The sequence below is a fragment of the Zootoca vivipara genome, chromosome 2, assembly GCF_965207765.1.
Source record: "Zootoca vivipara chromosome 2, rZooViv2.hap1.1, whole genome shotgun sequence".
NCBI lineage: Eukaryota > Metazoa > Chordata > Lepidosauria > Squamata > Lacertidae > Zootoca > Zootoca vivipara.
Genome location: NC_142584.1, coordinates 92263479 through 92287884, shown reverse-complemented (window position 1 = coordinate 92287884; position 24406 = coordinate 92263479). Strand labels below are relative to the sequence as shown.

The following is a 24406-nucleotide window of genomic DNA, read 5'->3' as shown; positions in this document are numbered from 1 at the left end:
TTCAAAGGGAAAGTTCGCTTCAGGTTAAGTACGCTTCAGGTTAAGTACGGACTTCCGGAACCAATTACAGTCATACCTCGGGTTAAGTATGCTTCAGGTTGAGTACGCTTCAGTTTATGTAGTCCACGGACCGTCTGGAACGGATTAATCCACTTTCCATTACTTTCAATGGGAAAGTTCGCTTCAGGTTAAGTACGCTTCAGGTTAAGTACAGACTTCCGGAACCAATTGTGTTTGTAAACCGAGGTACCACTGTAATGTAAAAACATGCTGATTCCCGGACTGTCCATGGGCTGGATTTAGAAGGCGATTGGGTCGGATCCGGTCCCCGGACCTTAGTTTGCCTACCCATGATGTAGTATACCAGGCAGAGTGCTGGATGTTAGACTGGTGAAATGGATTTAAAAAAAAATTCCCTGCATAGAAATGACGATTACTCTGAGGCCACAAGCAAGTCATTACTCTATGTGGTTTCATACATCGTACTGGGTGTGTGCACTGTACTGAGAAAGGAAAAGCTCATAGGTTGTACTTGGCTCAAAGAGGGGTCAAACATGAAGATTTAAAAGGAGGTATGGGAATCCGAAGGGAAATAAGACACCCATACAAACTGGTTGTGTATTTTAGCAAGGACGATCAAAATTACATGTATGGTCTGAAGGCACGTAAGACCAGCACCTTGCTGAAGCTAAGGAGGTATGAGTCTGGTCAGTGCCTGGATGGGTGACCAACTGCATGCCACCTTGGGCTCTAAGAAGGAAGGAAGATGGAATATAAATGTAAGAAAATAAATAAATGAAACAGCCAAATCCTATACAATTTTCCTCAGAATTGAGTTTGTGGAGATATTAAGTCTTGGTTACTGACACATTTTTGTTTAGCCCTACATTTTATATTATAGGAGGGTTTTTGTTTTTTTAATAAAAAAGATAATCAGTGGAAAAGGAGTATTTCCCAGCGTTGATGCAAACAGCCTGTTTCTAAGCAAGCATTCTGAATGGTATCACTGCACTCTTGTTGGTTACTTACCTTATAACCAATGACTTCTGACTCGTTTTCCATTGCATGCACCTGCTCCCAATTCAGCACGATCCTGGAGTCGGTAACGTTCCACACAACGTTTCCTGGAGGCTGGCTGGGTGCTTGAAATACATAATGAAAACATGATTTTAATTTACTTGGCATTAGAGATTAATTACGTGGGAGCAAATAACAGTCCAGGTAAATTGACTGTCATGACATGTTAGATGTAGGAGCACTTTCACAAAGCACCATCTCATTTGTACTCTAGATTCATTTCTTAAAATATGGAGAGGCATGTAAATATTATTATCTTTTAAAATGACTTTGGACTTTCCATTAAATATCCTCAGAGAAGTATCAGCATAAAACTCTGCAACTTTTTGTTGTTGTTGTTACATGTACTTCATTAGTGGGGGATCTGGTTATTAATTTATTTATTCAACTTATACACCGCCCTATACCCGGAGGTCTCATTCTCATTGTACTCCTTTCTGTTCTTTCTTAAGTGATTAGTAAAGGGACCCTACAAATTGCAACATATAAAAGAGACCATTTTAAAGACTCAATCATACCACGACAGAACATTGTTTAGGTGGAATTTGCAATGGGGGTGCTTTTCAAAGTGGAACTAAAATTAAATTAAATGAAAAGTAAATTAAAGTCAAAGAAAAACAAACTGTTATTTATCAAGCTGTCACTTTGGGTAGTAATGAGATGGTGAACTTGAATGTGTTTCTAACTGTTTAAAGTTAGTGTGCGCACTCACGCAAATAAAGCGCAAATTGTCCCATTAGCCCAATTTTGAAATTTAAACCAACATTTTAACCTCTGTTTAGAGATGTACTGAACATTTCAGTTTCCAGGAAATTTAGACATTGCTGTTTCATGTCATTGTTCTCTGTTGGCTGCTGCTTTGGCAGGATTTTTATTAGCCTTCCTTTATTTAGACTTTATTAGGCTTCTTTCATCTCCTTGCAATACTCAGTTATGTGATTGCTGGTCACGTAGCAAACATTTCCAACAGAATGTTGCGCAGCCAATCAGGTTGGTCTATGAGCTTATGTAAACTGAGGGCAAACAAAGTCAATTGAGAGAGGTTAACAACTCATCAATAGGTGAATGCACACCACGTAACAAAAAAATATTTAAGGGTGGGGCTGCTTTTTAGATACTGCCTAAACTGTTCAGAAAAACAAACACACACACACACGGCTAGGTCCTATCCCGGTTTTCAGCCACAGAGCTTCTGTAACAAATCACTATCTCCTAAAACTGCAGGATAATTATATTAGTATCCGCTAAAGTGATAAATGGGTAAGCATGGCTGTTGCGGCATTGATTTCAAAACATGCTAATGACCTATCCTGTGGTTTGTTATACTTAATGTGTATTGGTTGCTCAAGCTGCAAAGTGCAGGGCACAGCCATAGCAGAAAACAGAAGCGGCTCACTGCACTAACTTCCTGCTAGGTGGGGAACTGTTGCTTACTGGGAGGGAGATGGGTTGTGCTGATGACACAACCTTGATGGCAGAAAGTGAGGAGGAATTAAAGAACCTTTTAATGAGGGTGAAAGAGGAGAGCGCAAAATATGGTCTGAAGCTCAACATCAAAAAAACCAAGATCATGGCCACTGGTCCCATCACCTCCTGGCAAATAGAAGGGGAAGAAATGGAGGCAGTGAGAGATTTTACTTTCTTGGGCTCCTTGATCACTGCAGATGGTGACAGCAGTCACGAAATTAAAAGACACCTGCTTCTTGGGAGAAAAGCAATGACAAACCTAGACAGCATCTTAAAAAGCAGAGACATCACCTTGCCGACAAAGGTCCGTATAGTTAAAGCTATGGTTTTCCCAGTAGTGATGTATGGAAGTGAGAGCTGGACCATAAAGAAGGCTGATCGCCGAAGAATTGATGCTTTTGAATTATGGTGCTGGAGGAGACTCTTGAGAGTCCCATGGACTGCTAGAAGATCAAACCTATCCATTCTTAAGGAAATCAACCCTGAGTGCTCACTGGAAGGACAGATCGTGAAACTGAGGCTCCAATACTTTGGCCACCTCATGAGAAGAGAAGACTCCCTGGAAAAGACCCTGATGTTGGGAAAGATGGAGGGCACAAGGAGAAGGGGACGACAGAGGATGAGATGGTTGGACAGTGTTCTCGAAGCTACGAACATGAGTCTGATCAAACTGCGGGAGGCAGTGGAAGACAGGCGTGCCTGGTGTGCTCTGGTCCATGGGGTCACAAAAAGTCGGACACGACTAAACGACTAAACAACAACAAGATGCATATGGCAGGCCACATTCTGGACCTTGTTTCTTGGCTGAGCAGGAAGAGAGTGATATGAAAGTGGGGGCTATGGACATCAGTCCCTTGTCGTGGTCGTTATTAATTAATAATAATAGCCCTGCATGCAAGTGTTTTTCAACCTTAGCATTCAAATATTATTATTTTTTAAGGAAGGGGAAGCAAGCATGAAAGGGGAACTTCCATTTTCCACAGTGCCTACTGCAGGGATGAGCAGGGGTGGGGAGAGATAACAATCAACTCTGTAGCATGTGCCCTTGACTTGCTCCAACCTTTATGAGATAAATAGGCAGTTTTCAATCTTACATTAGGATTATAATTAAAAAGACAAAGGTCATTGAAAATGATTTTACTTTTTCAATTACTACGGAATTGTAACATCATAACCTGAATAGCTGTGTTCAGCTGCAGGGGTTATTACTAGTTTCTCCTTGCTTAATTTCTACGAGCCTCTTCACTGGTTCCCAAATCTATATTGAAATATACATTTCCATCTCTCCACATCACCTCAGAAAGTTGCAATTAAGAGAGAGCCTCAATTATTACGGACCCACTGTGCAATAATAGACCGTGATGATAATGCTGGAACTCATGCTGAATCTGAGAGCGACAGAAATTAAACTGGATTGGGTAGCTTCCCCCTGCCCCCAAGTGTTCTAATAAGGCTAAATTCCTGAAATGATGACACAAAGTGATATTTACCGGCATATCTGTGGGAACACCTAAGTAGTTCTGAAGAACTGATACTCTGTACTGGGCCCTACCTGATCTGCCAGCAGTAAAACCAAGTTTTAAAAGGCAAATCGGTGATTTCCCTCTCCCATGACCTCCCCACCCCAGTCCCCTGGATGCTCTGCATATCGACGACCTGCCAATCTTCAATCACCAGGCAGCAACTTTAAAATTTGTACATGATCGCAGCGTGTGTAATGAGTGTGTGTGTGTGTGTGTGTGTGTGTGTGTGTGTGTGTGTGTATAGGCGGCTAAAATTAGGCAATCAATTTACTAAGTCTGTACACCATTTTCTTTTATATTTTATCTTACTTTATTTTACTGAACACTGCTTTGGTACCTTTTGGCTGTGAGGCAGTTTATAAACCTTCAAATAAATAAAATTAAAATTAAAAATGAGCACTAGGGAGTAGAGTCCTCTGACCAACAGGGAGGGGAGGTATTTCAGATTTCTAAACTATAGATTTTGATGCTAATTCTAACCTCCATCTTAACACCTAGGGGACTAATCTAATCCATCTGAGTCATACTGTATACAAATTTATGTTGAAGTTGAGCAGCAGTGAGAGCAACACTGGATGCTCATTAGGTGGGAGTGCTTTTGGCATGGCGGGGTTGTTGTTGGGGGGGGGGGAGAGGCCTTCATTTTTAAAAAGCCTTGGGAAAGGAGCCAATTTGTTTTTTGTTATATTGGAGGACAAAGTGGTTTATTTCTGAGATACTCCGAGTACCATATGGGGGCTATTTGCCCATTTCTAGTCAAATCAAGAGACAACAGTTCAAGGAGAATCATGTAAGATATGTACCATAACATTGCCACTATATTGAAGGTTCCCCCAGAGTCCCAATTATGCTAACAATAGTAGTAATAGTAGTAGTAGTAGTAGTAACAGGGCCGTCTCGAGCAGGTTGGGCGCCCTGGTGCTGAGATCGCTCCGGCGCCCCGCCCTTGCAGCATGGCTTCGCCGCGCAGCGCCCCCCTGCCAGCCCGGCGCCCTGGCGCCCCGCGCCACCGGGACTGTACCTAGAGCCGGGACTGAGTACCGTAGTAATAACAACTTCCTTGCTCTTACCTGTCCAAAGCTGGCAGAATGGAGCAGGTGCAAATCCAAATATATTATGCATATTACCCACATCTGAATTGTATACATACCCACTAGTCTGCGAAACAGTATCCTTCACTGTTGGGTGTGTGTGTTTGTGTGTGTACACACACACACACACACACACACACACACACACACACACAGCTACACATATTCTTCAGCAGTGACAGGGTTCACAGCTTGAAAGACTTCCCTCTTCCTAAAGGAATCAGAACCAAACTCCAACGATACATGACTGATATGTAGCTCTAGAATCCCAAAGGTTTAAGTTATTGAGCAACAAATTGGTTACCGCCAGATTATTAGTATAACAGGAATGTTTTTTAAAAAAAGTATAACAGGAATGTTGTTTCAGGCACACAAAGAATGCTTTGGTTTAAGTATATTGAAGCCCAGTTGCTTGCCTATATCTGTAAACAGCCCAGGCACTGCTCCCATTATGAACCAGTTCTGTTATTGTCTTCCCAGAAGACACAAAAAATAGATAAAAGGTCTATTATTGAAACTTCTTTGGTTAGCAAGCATGCTTCCAAAGCACCACAGAGCTTATGGTAGCATTATTAAAAGTTTATTTTGTTTTCCTTGCAAGAAAAGGAACCCCATTGTGTCATTCCCCCCTCCTGCCCCTAGTGATGATACCTACGTGTTTTCTTTGTGGTAGCATTGACAGTGGCACTGAAAGGACCTGCTCCCGCACTGTTGTATGCTCGAACAGCTGTATAGTACACAAGGTTGCTCATCAAGCCTGTTATTCTTACTGATGTCTCATTTCCAATGGCTTTTATTCTGTTGGAAGACTGCTCTTTCCCACCATTATTCCAGTACCTCACCTAAAGGGTACAAAGAGTAGGCTACTTAGAAGATATTGTTGACCTTGCTAATAATAATAATAATAATAATAATAATAATAATAATAATAATATATTATTTATACCCCACCCATCTGGCTGGGTTTCCCCAGCCACTCTGGGCGGCTCCCAACTGAATATTTAAACAATACAGCATTAAATATTAAAAGCTTCCCTAAACAGGGCTGCCTTCAGATGTCTTTTAAAATTAGGGTAACTGCTTATTTCCTTGACATCTGATGGAAGGGCATTCCACAGGGCGGGTGCTGCTACTGAGAAGGCCCTCTGTCTGGTTCCCTGTAACCTCACTTCTCACAATGAGGGAACCGCCAGAAGGCCCTTGGCGCTGGATCTCAGTGTCCGGGCTGAACGGTGGGGGTGGAGAGGCTCATTCAGGTATACAGGACCAACGCCGTTTAGGGCTTTAAAGGTCAACACCAACACTTTGAATTGTGCTCGGAAACGTACTGGGAGCCAGTGTAGATCTCTCAGGGCCGGTGTTACGTGGTCCCGGTGGCTGCTCCCAGTCACCAGGCTAGCTGCCACATTCTGGATTAGTTGCAGTTTCCAGGTCACCTTCAAAGGTAGCCCCACGTAGAGCAAATTGCAATAATGCAAGTGGGAGATAACCAGAGCATGCACCACTCTGGTGAGACAGTCCGCTGGCAGGTAGGGTCTCAGCCTGCGTACCAGATGGAGCTGGTAGACAGCTGCCCTGGACACAGAATTATCCCGTGACTCCATGGACAGCTGTGAGTCCAAAATGACTCCAAGGCTGTGCACCTGGTCCTTCAGGGATAGAGTTACCCCATTCAGGACCAGGGAGTCCTCCACACCTGCCCGCCTCCTGTCTCCCACAAACAGTACTTCTGTCTTGTCAGGATTCAACCTCAATCCGTTAACCACTTACTCAGATATAGCAGTTTATCACCTATTGCTTAGCAGGTACAACTGTCTGAATGCAATTTGACTTTCAGACTACCATGGAAAATAGCACAGTATTGAAAGGGAATCCTACCCCCCCACCCAATGTTTTTGTTTAAAACCCAGAGAAACAGCTCTGTTTTTATTTTCGTAGAAGTTGCAGTTACTCAGCAGCTTTCTCCCATTACATGGGCACACAAGACTATTGCTATTAAGTGTTGCAAATGTCAGTATCAAATTTTGTGCCTGGCTTGTTTTGTACTCAGCTTAAATACCAGTTTACATAAAGTCATCATGCACATGCAATTTTACTACCTTTCCCAAAGCAGAAAGGAACACAACCATGGGTATTTAAATGCAACTGGGTTTTTATTAATGGAAACTTATCATTGCTGGAGAAACAGCAAGAGATGCTGTAGATACCCAAGCAGGCATATACAGATAGCAAAAGCAGAGCTGACTGCCAACTGATTTCCATTCTCAATGCCGTTTTAGTGAGCTTGCAGTAATTGATCTGGCATGAGGCCAGGAAATAAGGCAAAGCTCAAGTTTTGCACATACAAAAAGTGGGTATAGTTACATTTGGCTTTTATACTCTCCCTAATAACAGATTATGGTATTTGTGACTATGCCATGTGTTCGTCTAGGTTCAGGAGCAGAAAGCTCCCTTTCTAGTTTTGAACAGCAGGCCTGTTTAGCAACTTCCCTTCCAAAATTTGGGGGGGGGAGAAAAAAGTACACCACCAGATGTTTGCATGACTCATTTTTCCATAAAGAAGCAAAGACAGAGCAGCTGATTTTAACAGCAAGCTTTGGCTTCCAACAGGCAACTGAATAATGATTTGAAAGTTTTAAAAAAACACAAAAAACACCACACCTTATCACAGTCATGTTAGCTTCTAGGAAAAGGAACATTTTCACAGGGTTTTATTTTTACCTCATAGCCCAGCAATCTTCCACTACTCATTTTCCAAGGAATGGAAACCCAGGAGACTTCAATTACAGAAGATGAGAGGCTGTTTGCAGATACACCAGAAGGTGCTAGGGTGGGTTCTGCATTAGGAAACGAAAACAATAAGAAAACCCAGGGTGGAAGGGGAATCAGGAAAAACAAAGAAACTTAACGAACTCACTAGCCAACTAATTAACATGGCTTCACAGATACTAGCAAAGCAAATATTTATATTTCACTCATTGACATGGGAAATAACTTAACGACAGGTATATAAGAGATGATTCAAAAACCCACCTTCTTCAGCAGAATACACTGTGGTCACGGGGCTAAATGGTCCTTCTCCTTTATTATTATACACACCAACCTTGACTTCATATGGTGAAAAGGGCAAGATGCTTTCGTTTCTGAAGACGTATCTGGGTGTGTCAGGTGACGTGACAACTGTCTGTATCCAGGTTGTAACGCCAAGAGGTCGGAAAGCTACAACATAGCCAAATCCTTCACCATTTTGTAATTCTTCAGGAACGGGCTAAGCAAAAATTTTGTAAATGAATGAAATACTAAAATAACAACAACAAAAAACTCAACCTATGTAAACATAAAAAAATCTAGTAAAATAATTATTTGAGGTGAGGTCTCAAAAAGAATTTGTTTAATCAACTTTATGAGGAAGAGAAGCTTGACTCCTGAGGGTTTGATCCAATTTAAGAAACCTAAGGGCACAACCTAAGGGACCCAGGTGGCGCTGTGGTTAAACCACTGAGCCTAGGGCTTGCTGATCAGAAGGTCGGCGGTTCGAATCCCTGTGACGGGGTGAGCTCCCGTTGCTTGGTCCCAGCTCCTGCCAACCTAGCAGTTCGAAAGCACGTCAAAATGCAAGTAGATAAATAGGAACCGCTACAGCGGGAAGGTAAACGGCGTCTCCATGTGCTGCTCTGGTTTGCCAGAAGCGGCTTTGTCATGCTGGCCACATGACCTGGAAGCTATACGCCGGCTCCCTCGGCCAATAATGCGAGATGAGCACGCAACCCCAGAGTCGGTCACGACTGGACCTAATGGTCAGGGGTCCCTTTCCTTTACCTTTACGGGCACATTAGGAATGCATGTGCTAGCACATGTATTTAGCAGTATATCCCAAGGAAGTCTACAGACCCGACTTACCATTAGTGGCACCTCATTCTTCCCCTGTACAATGTCACTGGAAATACTGCAATACGATCTCATAGTGCCATTTCCAGCGACATTCTGGGCTTTTACAAAGCATGCATATTGCTTGATTTAGCAAGTTGTTTTTTTTTAATCACTAAATGTTTCACAGAGAGGACATTCAGTTCAGCCCCAGTATTCTGTGGCATAAATTCCATACAGCATTAAGCCGAGTTATCATTGTCAGTCATTTATTAAGCACAGATGATTAATTAAGAGCTGCACAGAATATAAAACAGATCAGGCCCCATTCCCTATCCAAACCAGTAACACAAAATGCATAATAATAAACTACACAGAAAGTTAATATTATAATCTAATAAACACATGTGCAGTGCAAAAGAAAGATGACATAGGAAACCAACAAAGGGAGAGAAGCGATAACATCCGTTAGGTACAGTAAGGAAATGTCTTGTTTGAAAGGGTTTGAAAGATAGAGGGGAGTCAGCCTGATGGATGGCAAAAGAGAGATTATTACATTTACAAGGAAGAGAATAGGAAAAGGAACAAAGGTGGGAATTAGAAAAAAGAAACCATAAAGGGAAGAAAGGAGCACTAACTGAATGAAGATTGTAACCTGGGGAATAGGAGTGAATGAAACATAAAACAAAGCCACAACAGAAATACAATAAGCTTTATCCCTAAAGAGACTAAGGACTGGTGCATTCATTAGCCCTTAATGAACAAATTTCGAAGTGTGTTTACTCAGATGCAGGTCCCATTCAGTTCCTAACTAGTTTTAGGATTACTATCTTAGTAAGAGACACCATGTTTGGGTTTCCACTATGTGAAGGCTTGGAAGGCTGGGAGTTGGGTCTATTGTTAAGGCAAAACACACCCAGGATTTTACAGAGCGTTGATTTAAGAAGCCTCTTTCCAATGTCATCACTGCCATCAAAGGGATATACCACTAAGGGAAGCAATATTAGGCCTTCACACCCTTTCCATCTACAGGTTTCTCCTACTGGAGTATTTTTCAGATGGCCTCAGCCAGACTGGGATGCATCTGTGTGATTCTGTTTATGTGTCAAATAATCTTACAGGAAAACTCAGACCAAAACTCTGAAAACATATGCTGTTTGTTGGGGAAATAAAGTTGATGCGAAGAGGTACTTTCAGTATCCAAGTAGCTGTTTTAATTTTTGTGTTAACTCTGAAAACCTATGAAATATAATAACTTTCCAATAAGCTTAGCTAAATATTGCTCTGATAATATTCTAGAAAGAGACCAGGAAAAGCATACATATTAAGACAACAGAACAAGTCAGCTGTATCAGATAAATGAAAGTTTACGTCAATTATTGGGTAATTTTTCACTGAGTAGATAATGAAAAAGGCAACTTTTGGGAAATAAATTCCAAGCAGAACACTTACATCCCATGTGATGACCAGTTCAGACCTGCTGCCACCTCCTCCACTCACTTCAGATGGTGGTACCTCGGGAACTGTACAGGGAAAACACACATTAGCTGCACATGAATATAACAGAAGGCACATTAATTGAATGGTCCCAGAAATTCAGAGGTGAAACTGTATCAGTTCTATATCATGACACAGAATTTATTTAGATCCCTGCATAGTGAAGAAAGAGGGGTTCTTTTATCTCATGGCATGTATCTCGGCCCCAATGCTCCCTCTCCAGGGTATTTACTATAATGTTGAGGGGTCAAGCAGGTCAATTCCTCTCTTTCTCTGCCCTCCTAGGCTTGCACCCTGAGGAGGTCATTTTGGTGATGCTAATGCAGCGATTTTACTTCACCCCTGGTGGCACACTCCATTGTCACTAGAGACAGACAGATGCCAGCAACAAATGAATAGACTCACAGAGACCTCCTGGCTTCTGCTTTCTTTGAAAACTTCTTTTAAAATTTTTTTTTTTTACAAACTTGTATGTTTCTGTCTTCATAGGGAGTCTCCAGCTTACCTAAAAGCCACTATCTTATTTTGGAGTCACCCGAGTGAGTGCTCAACAGTCAAAATTCATTATTAGTGGGAATAACCATTCTTAATATTCAGAAGTGAATTAAGTTTTTTTTAACCTTACTAAGTCTCCTGAAAGAAGGGAACCCTTCTTCAGACAAAGTCTGCAAAGTGCTGAGTATGTTCTACGAGTATTGCTTGACTGGCAGATTTTTCCCAGGTAGTGCTTGAATTCTTGTAGCTCAAAGACGGACAGAGCTGGTTTCTGTGTTACATTTATGCTCAGTCATTTTTTAAAAAAGCTGCACAAAAATTAAGAGATCCATTCTGAATTCTTATCATAGTAGAATTGAGACATCCTGCTTTTCAGTGCTCTGCTGATTAAACTGCACAATCACATTCTAAGGAGAGAAAATATATATGTTTGTATTAAAAAGAGGAAAGGAACCCCCGTGAAGTATGTGGAAGCATTACATAAAGGTTGCAGTCACCTTGTCAACGTAGGTGGCAGAGTCTCAGAAGAAGAAGAAACAATCATTAAGCAATTTCTATCTGAGTGCTCCTGTTCAATACTCAAACAAACCTACTTTATTCTCTACCATTTTTAAAAACCATATAAACAGGTTGTTTTGACTACTGCAGAGAATACTCTGATCTTCACTTGTAGTCACATTTTCCCCCCTACTTTCTAAACATCAATGGCAAAGCCACAATACTGTGGAATAATTTTTCTTATTCCTGTGTAGGCTTATTTCTCCCTTTTACCTAAAATATTCCAGGGCTGCACATCAAATACAACTATTTAGTGACCTTCTCCAGTAATCTCCAACCTGTGGTGACTGAAATTGGTTTTCCTTATCTTAGGATGTGAGGGTCCACAGTATATGTGCTTTGCTATGCCTCACCTAAGAATGTTCAGTGGTGCCAAGAGCAAAGCATTAGACATGCCAGCAAAAGCCATTCTGTCAAGCAGTGCTATGGCAACAACTTCTAGCAGAACAGATAGGTGACACTTTTCACTTTGGACGGAACAGAATTCAGGACTGCAGCAAGCTTCTCTAGTTCATCATTTAGTACAAGGGGAAGGTTTTCAGTATATACATTAATATGTAACTTCATGTAAAAGTTGCCTGAGCACACAAGCACTTATGTATTATAAATCTGGTTAGTCACTGAGTGCCAAGCACTCATCTCTTGAACTGCATAAAAATGAAAAAAAAATCAAATAATTTTACAAAAGTTTTTTTAAAAAAATGTAAAGGTTTGAAAACCTGCTGCTCTGAACTTGCATCAATTGAACCAAGCAAACAAACAAAAAACCCACTAACCTGCCTCTTCAGTTCTTACTTTTTCTGAGGGTAAACTAGGTTCTCCACCTCCAATTTTGTTACTGGCAACTATACGGAATTCATATTCAACCCAAGGGTTTAAGTCTACTGCAGTGGCTGTGAACGTCTTCCCATCAATGACATCAGGAACTGTAACAGAGTATTTTGAAATAAATTGCAAATTCCCGGTTTCCTCCATAACAATAGAATATTAAAATGCAGTCTTCATAAACACTTCAAAAATATTTCCCTCTACCTGTTGTGACTCTTTGCCATCCCACTGAAAAGGGTGTCCTGGCCTGTATTGTATAACTAGCGATTGGGCTGTGATTATCTAAGCCCTCATGCCAAGTCAGCCGGGCTGTGGTAGCTGTTATTTCATCCACTTTTACACGTTCCGGTGGTCCAGGTGAGCCTAATGCAATAAGATATTAGATTTTTAAATTGGAAAGGTGTTATGAAGGCAGCACTTATTCAACAAATCTTTAAACACAGTGCCAGCTGATTTCTATTTTGCCAGCACTGTGGGGGGAAGAAAACAATTTAGATTGCAATAAAAGTGCCATTTTTTTACATTTACTAAACTCCTGCTTGGTTATTTTATAGTTGTAAAAGCAAGTTCTGAAACAGCAGTTTCACAAGCAGAGAGCAGATGATGTATTCTTCCGGGGACCTTTATTCAGCAACTTTTCACTACCTTTTCAAATCAGCGTCTTTTACTTTGGTCCTTGATGTCCTGCCTGAATCTGCTAATACATCTTTTTGGTTTGACAATTTGTTATCTAAAGCAGTTTTCGCCATGATGTTCGCTTGGTAGTCATTTCTCCCCTCCACAACACTGCATCAGCACCCTGGACAGCAATTTAACCCTGAAAGCTTTCTTAAGCATTCCTGGAAATAAGGATTTTCTTCAGTTTACAAAATATACCACTGTGTTCTTCTTCTTCTTCTTCTTAAATACATTTTAAAATAAAAAAGTAAGAGCTAATACAATGTTATTTTGAAGTAAAATAGTGTAGCCACGGACGAAGATTGTCACATTCACTTTTACACATAAAGACAAATTTCATCCATGGCTATACTAATTTGTACAGTGTGAATTGATGCATACTTGCACACAGTAATACCTTCCCCCTCTCCCTTGTGCCCCCTAAACCTGTGCTGCCCCCCCCCAAGCCTCCAGAATATTTATTGCAGGGGTGGGCCTCATTCCATACACAAAACAACTTAGTTAAATGATCCCATCCTATGTTTAAAATCCTTCTGCAGCTTGTAATTTGTAAAAGAGAGAGAGAGAGAGAGAGAGAGAGAGAGAGAGAGAGAGAGAGAGAGAGAGAGAGGAGACTCCTGGATAGTTGTCAAAATATATAATTTTAGGAACTTCCCTGATTCATTGCTAGAGACTAAGTAGCAATTGGGCTTTCAATAGCAACAAGTTGCTGTATTTGCACACCTCACACTGCAACATATAAACTACATATGTGTATTGTGTACTGTTCATTTCCTCAGATCTCAGGAAGTAGGAGGAACATCTCAGAAACCCATGGGAAGCTGGAAAGAAACATTCAGAAACTATCTCCAACCACCGCTAATTTAGCACTCTCTGACAAAACCTGATCCTCTACAGGGACATCAACCAGAGTTCCAAGATACAGTCTCTCTCTTTCTGTCATTACTGCTAGATCTCAATGTACATATTGAACCAGCAGGAAATCAACATGGCAAAAAGGAACACTTTCTTGAGGTTTGCAAGGTAGTGTCTGACACTTAGATACAACAACAGAACTCGCAAACTCAATCTGGAAACACCCCAAGAAATCAATCCCTTGGCCTAGGTAAGTAAGTAGCATTGCTCATACCTCGAACTATGAGATCTGCTGCAGATGACACACTATCCACTTCCGTCTTCACCATGCACACGTATTTTCCACTGTGTTTCAGTTGGATATTCCTAATCATTAAGTCTCCCGATGCACTCTGTTCAGAAGAATATATATATATAAAGTTATATTCAGTTAGCTTGCTTGTTCTTGGTTCAACATCATTTGGTTTTTTTCAGGTAAAGAGAGAAAGAGAGGAAGCTGCCTGGTGCTGAGTCAGATCATTAGTCCATCTAGCTCAGTATTGTTGACAGAGACTGGCAACAGCTCACCAGAGTTTCATGCAGGAGCCCATCTCAGCCCTAACTGAAAATGCCAGGGGCTGAACCTGGAACCTTTTGCATGACAGCATGTGGCATATGCACTGAGCTGAAACCTGTCCCCAAGAGGAAGAAACCAGCTTTCAAGTACGGTAACACTTCTATAAATAATTGCTTGCATGGAATGCAGTCTATCTAGCGTGCACTAGCATGTGCATGCACAACAGAGATAGAACAGAATATGACAGAGGAAGACGAAATTATTTTCAGTAGCTAGATTTGCTTCCCTGGGGAATTTTGAGAAAGCTTGAGGGGGAAAATAAAAAGGTGCCCTTTAAATTTAGATGAATAAAAGAACTGGGATTATGGCTGTGACCTGACTTCCTTTATGAACTGATCTGGACACTGCAATCATCATCTGAAGCTCTCCTTCATGTGCCTCCTCCACAAGAGGTCCAGAGGGCAGCAACACGACAATGGGGCTTTTTTTTTTGCTATGGCTCCCCGCTTGTGGAATGCTCTCCCCAGGGATGCTTGCCTGCCGCCTTCATTCCACATCTTTAGGCGGTAGGTGAAAACGTTCCTCTTCAACCAGGCCTTTGGCTGTTTAACATTCTATCGCCTTTTAAGGGGTGTTATTGGTTTGTTTTTGTTTTATTGTGTGTTTTTGTGTTCTCATTTTGTATTTGGATTTTGTTGTGAACTGCCCTGTGATCCTCAAATGAAGGGCAGTATAGAAAGTTAATAATAAAAATAATATCTGAAGAAGTGTGCATGCACACGAAAGCTCTTACCTATGACAAACTTAGTTGGTCTCTAAGGTGCTACTGGAAGGATTTTTTAAAATAATAAATAAAAATGTCAAGTACAAATGTAAGATGCTAAAAGCAAGCATACAAGAAAACAACTCCAACGCCAGATTGGATTCTCAGTAAGGGTCAAAGGGTCCCAGCTGTAAAGGGAGAAACTTTCATTTTAGTGGAAGAAACTCTGTCTAAGGATACCATGGGACTCTGAATTGGGAGTCCTGGTAGCCAAACTCTGGCTTCTTTCTGCCTGTGCAAGTAAGGCAAAAGACAGAGGAGTAAGTAGGCCTCTGCTGCTGGGTGCCACCATGTACTATGGGCACAAAACACCTGTCACCTGCCATGCCCAGGCTGAGCCTTGTTAACTACATAACCAGCCAAGTTATCCATGGGGATAATGGGTCCCTTATTATCCCAGGTCTTTGCTTCTTCTCTTTAGCCTGAGCAATTTAACCTTCTGCCTGCCATCTGACTCTGATATTATCTATGAAACTAGCATCCAGCCCCAACTTGGGCAGTCAGGTGCGCAGCACATATAAAACTGACCTTATAAAAAAGAAGAAGCTTAATGACTTGAGTACTCATTGTTCTATCCAGAGAAGTTTGTAACGAGGATCCCCTTAAAAAGAGAGCAGCTCTTAGAAGCATTAAAAACTCTAGTTCTAGTGACAGAATGCTGACAAGTGGATTTTTGTATTTTAGAATTTCTGTTTTTTTGGAAGCCGCCCAGAGTGGCTGGGGGAACCCGGCCAGATGGGCGGGGTATAAATAATAAATTATTATTATATTATTATTATTATTATTATTATTATTCTCTCTCTCTCTGTGTGTGTGTGTCTCATTTTTCAAACTTGCAAAACTTTATCTTCCCGAAGCACAAATGTCTACTGTGACTTCACACTTCAAGACATCACACTTTGTATGACCCTTAACAATGCATCAGTGTCAGATAGACACTTGTGTGTTTCTGTCAAATAAAATCACCTCACACTGTGCATGTATGCTTCTACAGGAAACCACCAGTAATTTATTGTGATTGTTCACAATCTATAACGCCAACAATAAATAATGGAAGAAACGAAGAATAACAGCTAAATAGAGGACTGGAGTTAGGCAAGCATTTTCTTTTCTAAGGCTACAAAAACAGCAGTGCATAAGAGCCAAAAATCAATCCCGTTAAGAGAAAGAGAGAGAAAAGATAACAGGACGACTTACCAAGAGCTTCTTAAGCACGAAGCCATGTTCATAAGAAAAAGAAATGCTGACTTTGTTGCTAAGGGTTTACTGGGTCTTTTTTGGATGGGGATTTCTTGTTTGTGGTGGGATGGTTGGGTAAGAGAGTTTTTATGAACTGATGGAAAGAAGGAATGTTAATGATTGTGCTTCTTTGTATTGCTGGAAAGATTTTGCATTTTGGGAGTGGTGTGTGCACACTATGTGTGCTGCATTCATGTGTGGTGTGCATGCATGCATGTTCATGCACACACCTTGCCCAATTTTTGGCCCCACTCACCACTTGCATAAGGACCTTGGAACACTGGCAATCAGGAAACACAACCCCCAGGCTCAAAAAAGTTCCCTAGATATGGGATATGGTTTCGATACTTTATTTTCCTTCTGTTTCCCTTATGATCTCAACCAGCAGCACTTGAATCTTTTGATTAAATTGTTTTCAGTGGCCCTTGCTTTCCAAAAATACAAATTCATCTCCTATCTAAAAGAAAGTGTCTTAAACCAAATGTAATATTCTCTTTGCCTTCTCAGTCAGTTGTTTGAAGTGACTAGTTTAATTGAAAACTTATGTACCTGGTAACGATTGACCATTTCTATGTTTAATACAAGCTACATTTTTGAAAGTGTTGTATACAATTAATGGGAAAGTGTGTGATGTTTGGCTTAAAAAACTGCAGCTCAAAATTCTTCCAGAGCACAACATGTAAATTCACACAACAGTGAGAACTGACAGTGTAAAGCAACCCTCAAGGCTAAAACACCCACATTTACCCTTTCCAGTGCAGTAATTTATTTGCTGAAATAAATCTTGCACTAAGTATAAATTTGCCTGTGGGATTTTCAAACTCACTCTCTCTCTCTCTCTCTCTCTCTCTCTCTCTCTCTCTCTCTCTCTCTCTCTATATATATATATATAGCTTGTGCACCTCTCCGATGACAAGTTTGAATAGACAAAACAATGCTGTATCTAATCACAATGAACAATATCATGATGGAAAAAGAGAGAGTAAAAGTTGAGTTCCAATATTAATCATTCACTGCATCAGCAAGGATGCGCTACCAAAGCCTTAGCATTTCGTGTAACTCAGTCTTGGGTATCATGAAAGCACTACAAAATTGCTGCAGCAACATGCTCTCAAACTGTCAATGTTTCTTGGAATCCTGGCAGTCGGAGAGATTTCATTCACATCTTCAGCCAGTGAAATGAGATATGTGTTGTTGTGGACAAGTCACAATGACAGGAAGGTCACCTTCCCTGACTGGCACTATGCTGACCCTTGAACAGAAATCACCAGCAGTCTGGTGATTAAAACCAGTAACCATATTGTAACCATTTCTAATACGGATGTCTACCCAGTTTCAGCCAATATTAGGCTTTCTGACACAGTAATATCTATAGTGGTATATAGGTAGCATGTTCAGAAGCTGTGTGCATCATCCATCAAGATGTTTGTTTAATCCTTACTTTGCTTGGACATCTGTGGGGGGGGGGCAGAGAGTATCTTACTACACACCAGGCAAAATGTAATATTTAAGGACTATACATATCTTCCTGCATGCATCTGTGCTCTCTAGCCTGTCTCATGTCTGCTTTTTTGAATAAGTGTCACCTCAGTTAGCATACACTATCAAAAATCATTTGTAGTTCACTGCCACAGTACTGGAGAAATCTGGGCAAAACTACTAATTTTAATCCCCTGCTTTTAAAGAGATGAGGAAATTTGATGGATGTACACCTGTGCATAAATTGGACTGGATTTAACTATAGATATAATAATTGTCCAGTAGCACCTTAGAGACCAACTAAGTTTGTTCTTGGTATTAACTTTCGTGTGCATGCACACTTCTTCAGATACTAAGACCAGGTTTCTCCATAGTTTAGTGATAAGTTGTAATTCAGCAACTTCTCCTTCAAGTCTGTTTCTGAAATTCTTTTGTAATAAGACAGCTACTTTGAGATCTTGTATAGAATGTCCTGGGAGATTGAAGTGTTCTTCTACTGGCTTCTCTGTCTTGTGATTCTTGATGTCAGATTTATGTCCATTTATTATTTGGCATAGGGTTTGGCCTGTTTCTCCAATATAGAGAGCTGAAGGGCACTGCTGACATTTGATGGCATACACAATGTTAGCAGATGAGCAATTAAATAGGCCTGAATCTGGATTTAACTATTTCCAGAGCAGACATCTAAATGAATAAAGCTCTGGAGTAGGGCTGTGCGATGTTAGGTTTTCAACATCACAATGCATCACCAGCAAAAGATCGCGATTTGGTGATAAACCGCAATGTTGAAACAAGCTGGCGAGGCGCTGGGAGAAACTGCCTCAGCTGTCATGGCGGGACCTGAGGCACTTTCAGCCATGCATCTGGCGGGCTGGGGACAATGCATGCAAGTAGGAGCAAGATCGGGGTTGCTCAGAGCCCCTGCACCACCTGAAGGCAGCCAGACAGAACAAGGGCTGGGGCCAGGGAAGGTGGAAGCAGCCCAGCAGCTGCATCTGAGAGCTCCTGCACCGCCTCTGATGCAGCTGCCGGGCTGCCTCAGCCTTGCCAAGCGGTGCTCCTTTAAACTTCTCCATTGAGGGGGATGCAGCTGGGAATCCCTCAATGGAAAAGTGTGACGGAGCCTGCACCGCTCCAGCTGAGCAGACCCGATCCAGCTTCTGCTCCTGTGCAAGCAGGAGCTGGGTCCGGGCTCCCTCAGCTGGGAAGCGGGAGCACTTGTAACAGAGCCCCCCTCCGCAGCTGGCTTGTGCAAGCTGGTGGTGAGTTGGAGGCTCCATAAAACTGCTTAGCTGAGGCAAGGGCAGTGATGTGCTCCTCAGCCAAGTAGTTTAAAGAAGTGTATCTCCCTCTGCCAGTATGAGGGGCAGGCCATGGTGGTGGTTTCACTCAGCGGTATATTGCTGGTGAAACCGCCACCACTTGAGTCCTTCTGCCTCCAGCGCCAGCAGATTGTTTTCCTCCAGTGCCCAGTGTGCTGAAGGAAAGAGGGACTCAGTAGCAGCAGCGTTTTCACCAGCGATATACTGGTGAGTGAAGCTGTCATTGTGGTCTGCCCATCAAAGCTGTCCTGGGTGATATACTGATATATTGCCCAGGTCTACTGTGGAGTGGAATTCAACATCACCCTCTACCAATCATTCTGCTTGCACAAGCATTGCAGCTTGCTAGGTGAAACGATCTCCCTTCACTTTCCCCCCTGTTCTTGGGGTTCGCTTGACTCCACAAGAGTCAATTTCAGACGGTGTGTTTGTGTACAAAGCCCTGTTGTGCAAGCGAAAATCCTTGCGCAGGGTTTGTTAGTCCCTGTGGCCCATAGTTCAACTCATTCACTTTCCTATATCTTTATTTCAGAGGTGGTGTGGAAGTTGAAAGACAGTGGAGCTTAGAAGCTGGGATAACACTTTCAACTTTCTGCCACATGCCAAGCAGCGATCACTTGATCTGTCTTTATGTCTAAGTGTCCAGCCCTCTTTTCCTCAACAGCTTCATGGCATACGTGCTCTGAAAAGCTACCCTGCTCTCAAGCAATGCAGTTCTAAAAGTCAAGGAGGCAGCGCTGGCTAGAACTGAAAGCCTAGCGTAATAGGATGCGGTCACACAAGCTGATCCCAAGACTTGTTCTTTTGGCTTGAAAAGACCTGCGGAACTAGTTGCAGAAGATGGGTGCTGCATCTTCAGTGCTAGAAACCAGGGTGAGAAGTTTAATTAGGCAGGAGATAATAAGTTGTGTCTCATTCTGAAATAACACTCTCTGTCTCAGCCCCTGTCAGCCAATCATTAAGATGTCACCCTTTAAAATAAAAGCTGAATGAAACAATTCTAACGAACGGTGCTTAACACTGGGGTAGTACACCCGGCCACCTGAAAAGAGGCCAGGTTTTGTTTGAAAGGGTCTAAGTTAGGTACAGTGGTACCTTGGGTTACAGACGCTTCAGGTTACAGACACTTCAGGTTACAGACTCCGCTAACCCAGAAATAGTACCGTGGGTTAAGAACAGAAATTGCGCCGCCGCGGTGGCAGCGGGATGCCCCATTAGCTAAAGTGGTATCTCAGGTTAAGAACGGACCTCCAGAATGAATTAATTTCTTAAACCGAGGTACCACTGTATGATGGTAATGTGATTTCCCTGCCCCTCCCTGCCTCCCAGTTCTTCAAGGCCTCAAGAGGTGCTGTGCTGGAGAGGTTTCAAAAACCTCTGCTTTGTTTGTTTGTTTTAAAAGAGGTGGGAGGGAATTGACTGCTGGCAGACTAGAAGTGAAAAAAGTTGGTCCACGCACATATGTGGAACACTACATGCCGTGCTTTGGATCCCTGCCATTAGCAATTAGTGGAATAAAGCTGTATAGTACCAACATTGCATTTTTATCACAATCCAGTCTTATAATTACATATAACTTCATTATAATTTTAGTCTTTTTTCATTTGGAAAAAAAAGGAAAAACGATAGTTTCATTATAACAAGAGGAGAGTTCATTCTTGACTGCTATTTTACCTGGGAGCGAGTGTGGCCAGAAAGTTTATTTTTATTTTTTAAAACAATTTTTATTGATTTTCTTTTTTGATAACAAATATCCAATATCATTACTTAAAATTCATTTTCCAATTTCCCCCCTCCCTCTGACTTCCCCCAACTTCTGGTTTATTACATCAAATGTTACATTATGCTGTTTGTACATAATACTATGTTATTGCCTGTTACATTTCTTGTTCTCTGTAAATAAAATTGTAAATGTTTATTTAAATCCTGCCAATGAGTCCAATCCAATTTTTTTTTGTTTCTGCAAATAAGTTGCAAAAGTGTGGTCAGAAAGTTTAAAGCTCCTTTTCCCACTGCCTCAATTTGGGTTGCCCCCCAGCTGAATGTAGCAAAAGAAAAGCAGGGGGGGGGAATAGAAAAAAGCATAATGTTTAATAAAGGGGGTGGGGAGACACAATCATGTGATTCATGTCAGGTCGAATTTAGCCTTAAACTTTATAGGGGAATATAGCCCACAATTCCATGGGTACTTGGACTCTCTTATTTATTCATAAAATTATTTATGAATTTGCATTTTGATCCAAAAGCACACCAGCCAAGCAACACACAATTTAAAAACTTTAATTCAAAGCAATATTATGAGAAACAGATTAGGAACAAGAAAAAAGCACATTTAAAGAGAAAAAGCAGAATTAAAAGCTACAAAGAACAAGTAAGTTTTAATAGCTTGCCTAAAACCAAAGAACCACTCTAACCTTCCTAGGGAGGGAGTTCCATAGCCTCTGCCCAATGTTCTCTGCAATTAGCCTCATTTTGGCTGCATTTGCTTGTCATGCTAAGCCATGGCTTGGCACAAATGTGCTGGTCCCAAGGAGGAGATTGCTCCTTCTCAGGCATTTTTAGGGCATTTGAGCTAAGGTTTGGCTTATTGTGACATCTTAACCCAGGATTGTGGGATTTGTAGCCAAGGATTGTCCCAAGGTTATAAACTGTGATTAAGAAGAAGAGAGCTTAACTATGATCCCTTAGCTGCAGTCCTGTGCTAATCTAAAAACTTAGAGAGGAACATAGTGGGTGTGAGCAACTATTAAGGAGCCAGCACATTCAGGAAGTCATGACAAGCTGTACTCTGGCTTACTGTGACATGAAAACCGGACCTTTGTGGCAGAGCCGCCAAAGCAGATCATAAACTACAGGAAGGTTTATATGGTAGGAGTCATCCTAGACATAACAGGAGCAGCTATATCTTCCAGGGACGGAAGGTGTTATGTCCAGCCCCAAAAAAGGGTACATAAATGAGTGGAGCAAAATAATATCCTGGCAAAATGGATGGGCTATTGCAAAAGGGAATACAGTGGTACCTCGACTTACGAATAACTTGACTAACGAATGTTTTGAGTTACGAACGGAGCTCCGTCCGCCATTTTGGATGCGGTTTAGATAGGATTTTTTCGACTTACGAATTTTTAGATAGGATTTTTTCGACTTACGGATTCCCCCTCCCCCATAGGCTTCTACTTACGTTTTTTTTTTTACTTACGAAGGTCCGTTTGGAACGGATTAAGTTCGTAATTTGAGGGACCACTGTATGTAAATTCAATCCACTTGTAAGTACATTTCTACAACTAATAAAAAGGTGAGATTTATTTTGCAGAAATTCCTCTACCGTCAAATCCATTAATAATATGCAGCAAACCCCACACTATCATGTTTAATGATTATGATTATTGTTTTTGTCATTGTAAAGCTACAAATGTACTAAGTTTAGTAAAATCATTTTTGCCCTTTCCAGATGACCATTATAGTTATATAGCTAAAGATAACAACCAGAAGATAAATAAATACGTTACAACTTACCCCACCTACTCTCTCAAAATGAGATGCGTCCTTTCTGAAGTCAGTCAATGCGCTGTTAAAATACCATGTAAAACTAATGTCCAGCAGTGGATCATGCTGAACTTGACAGGGCAAGATAACACTTTCCCCTACTGAAACATCCATGTTTGAAGGTGCCAGAGTTATCCGAGTTGGTTCTGTGGAGGACAGGAAGAGTCAATTTCAGCTGTCTGAATTACTGGTCTACTTTCCTGCATAGGTTTTTATTTAAAGTATAATTTTTTTATACAACACACACACACACAAAACTGAGTCAAAGACTTAAGTACAGTTTCCCTGCCTCAAAGATTTTCCAAACTCCAATCAAGCATTTTTCAGGAATGTTAGAAGACATCTCAAAAGTAGAGGGGAAATCTGAATAAAGCTCTGGAGAATATAGGCATAAACATACTGCAGAAATAAAAACCTAAGAGAGAATTGAGCCGAATGACAACCAGAGAATATGGAATGCGCCTTTTTATGTATGATGAAAAAAAGCATTTCAAATCTCCAGAACTGTCCTTGACACAAACTCAATTTTCCTGCTTTTTTTTTTTTGTAAGAGAATTGTCATATATATTTTTAAAGCAAAAATTAGTTCCATTTCAAAACCGTAAACCTGTTCCCTCTCTACAAATGCATGGTCAAGTGTAGACTAAGATTAAGGCAACAGAGATTTCACATGGCTGTCCATGGAGACTATCAGAAAGTTTCATAGAAAAAGCTGAAACATCACTATATAAAAAACTCTGCAATATAAAGCATTCAATAAAAACAGTCTAATATATAAAACCATTTTCCTATGAGCTTAGCAAGAGCACTGATTACATATTTCACATGAATTGTGCATGCAGTACTAATTGAAAGTAAACTGAAAATTCAAAACTGGAATGCCTGTTTCACAAATTTCTCAGTTCATACAATTTGCTACTGATAGACAATTAGCTATCTAATTACCTGTAACTAATAAGCTAGTTGAACTACTAGCTTTTCCAAACTGGTTCTCTGCCAGGCAAGTATAACTTCCAGCATCTGATTTACTCACATTAGCTATTCGGAGGCCTCCATCTTTTAATAGTGATATTCTAAAAATAAGAGAGATGGGGGGAAAAGAGGGTAGCTTTGCAAAGAGAAATATGTGTATTCTTCAGATGCAACACATTTGCAACACATAATTGCAACACATACACACACAGCTCCCTAATGTTCTTAAGAGACAGTGAAATAATAGATTCTATTCCAACCTTCTCTGCCTACAGAGTAAGAACATTATGTGGCAGCTTCATCAACCCTACAGTTACATGCCTTGGAGATGCTGTGTGTATGTGAGGTACACAGCAAAACAGCAACCCAAAACCTGTGAAATTCTCTAACCATTGAAAAAGTTATAAAGAGAGGAGCAGTTCGGCTCAGCCTTTCTCAACATGCACTACAACTCCTATTGTAGTGGAATGACCAGGGGTCAGGGTTGCTGAGAGCTGAAGTTCAAGAACTCCTGGGGACCCAAGGTTGAGAAA

At 41.2% G+C, this 24406-nt stretch overlaps 1 protein-coding gene across 1 annotated transcript in view; it reads right to left on the bottom strand.

Annotated features, from left to right (window-relative positions):
* Positions 1-24406, bottom strand: part of CNTN3 (contactin 3) — a 181673-nt gene that overhangs the window by 6207 nt on the left and 151060 nt on the right. Inside the window, exons 10-19 of the mRNA XM_035106611.3 lie at positions 23847-23974; positions 22872-23047; positions 14211-14328; positions 12608-12766; positions 12352-12501; positions 10478-10548; positions 8192-8426; positions 7880-7995; positions 5814-6000; positions 1030-1142 (exon numbers count right to left, since the gene is read on the bottom strand). Coding sequence (XP_034962502.2) covers positions 1030-1142; positions 5814-6000; positions 7880-7995; positions 8192-8426; positions 10478-10548; positions 12352-12501; positions 12608-12766; positions 14211-14328; positions 22872-23047; positions 23847-23974 — 1453 coding nt within the window. The remainder of the gene's footprint in view (positions 1-1029; positions 1143-5813; positions 6001-7879; positions 7996-8191; positions 8427-10477; positions 10549-12351; positions 12502-12607; positions 12767-14210; positions 14329-22871; positions 23048-23846; positions 23975-24406) is intronic.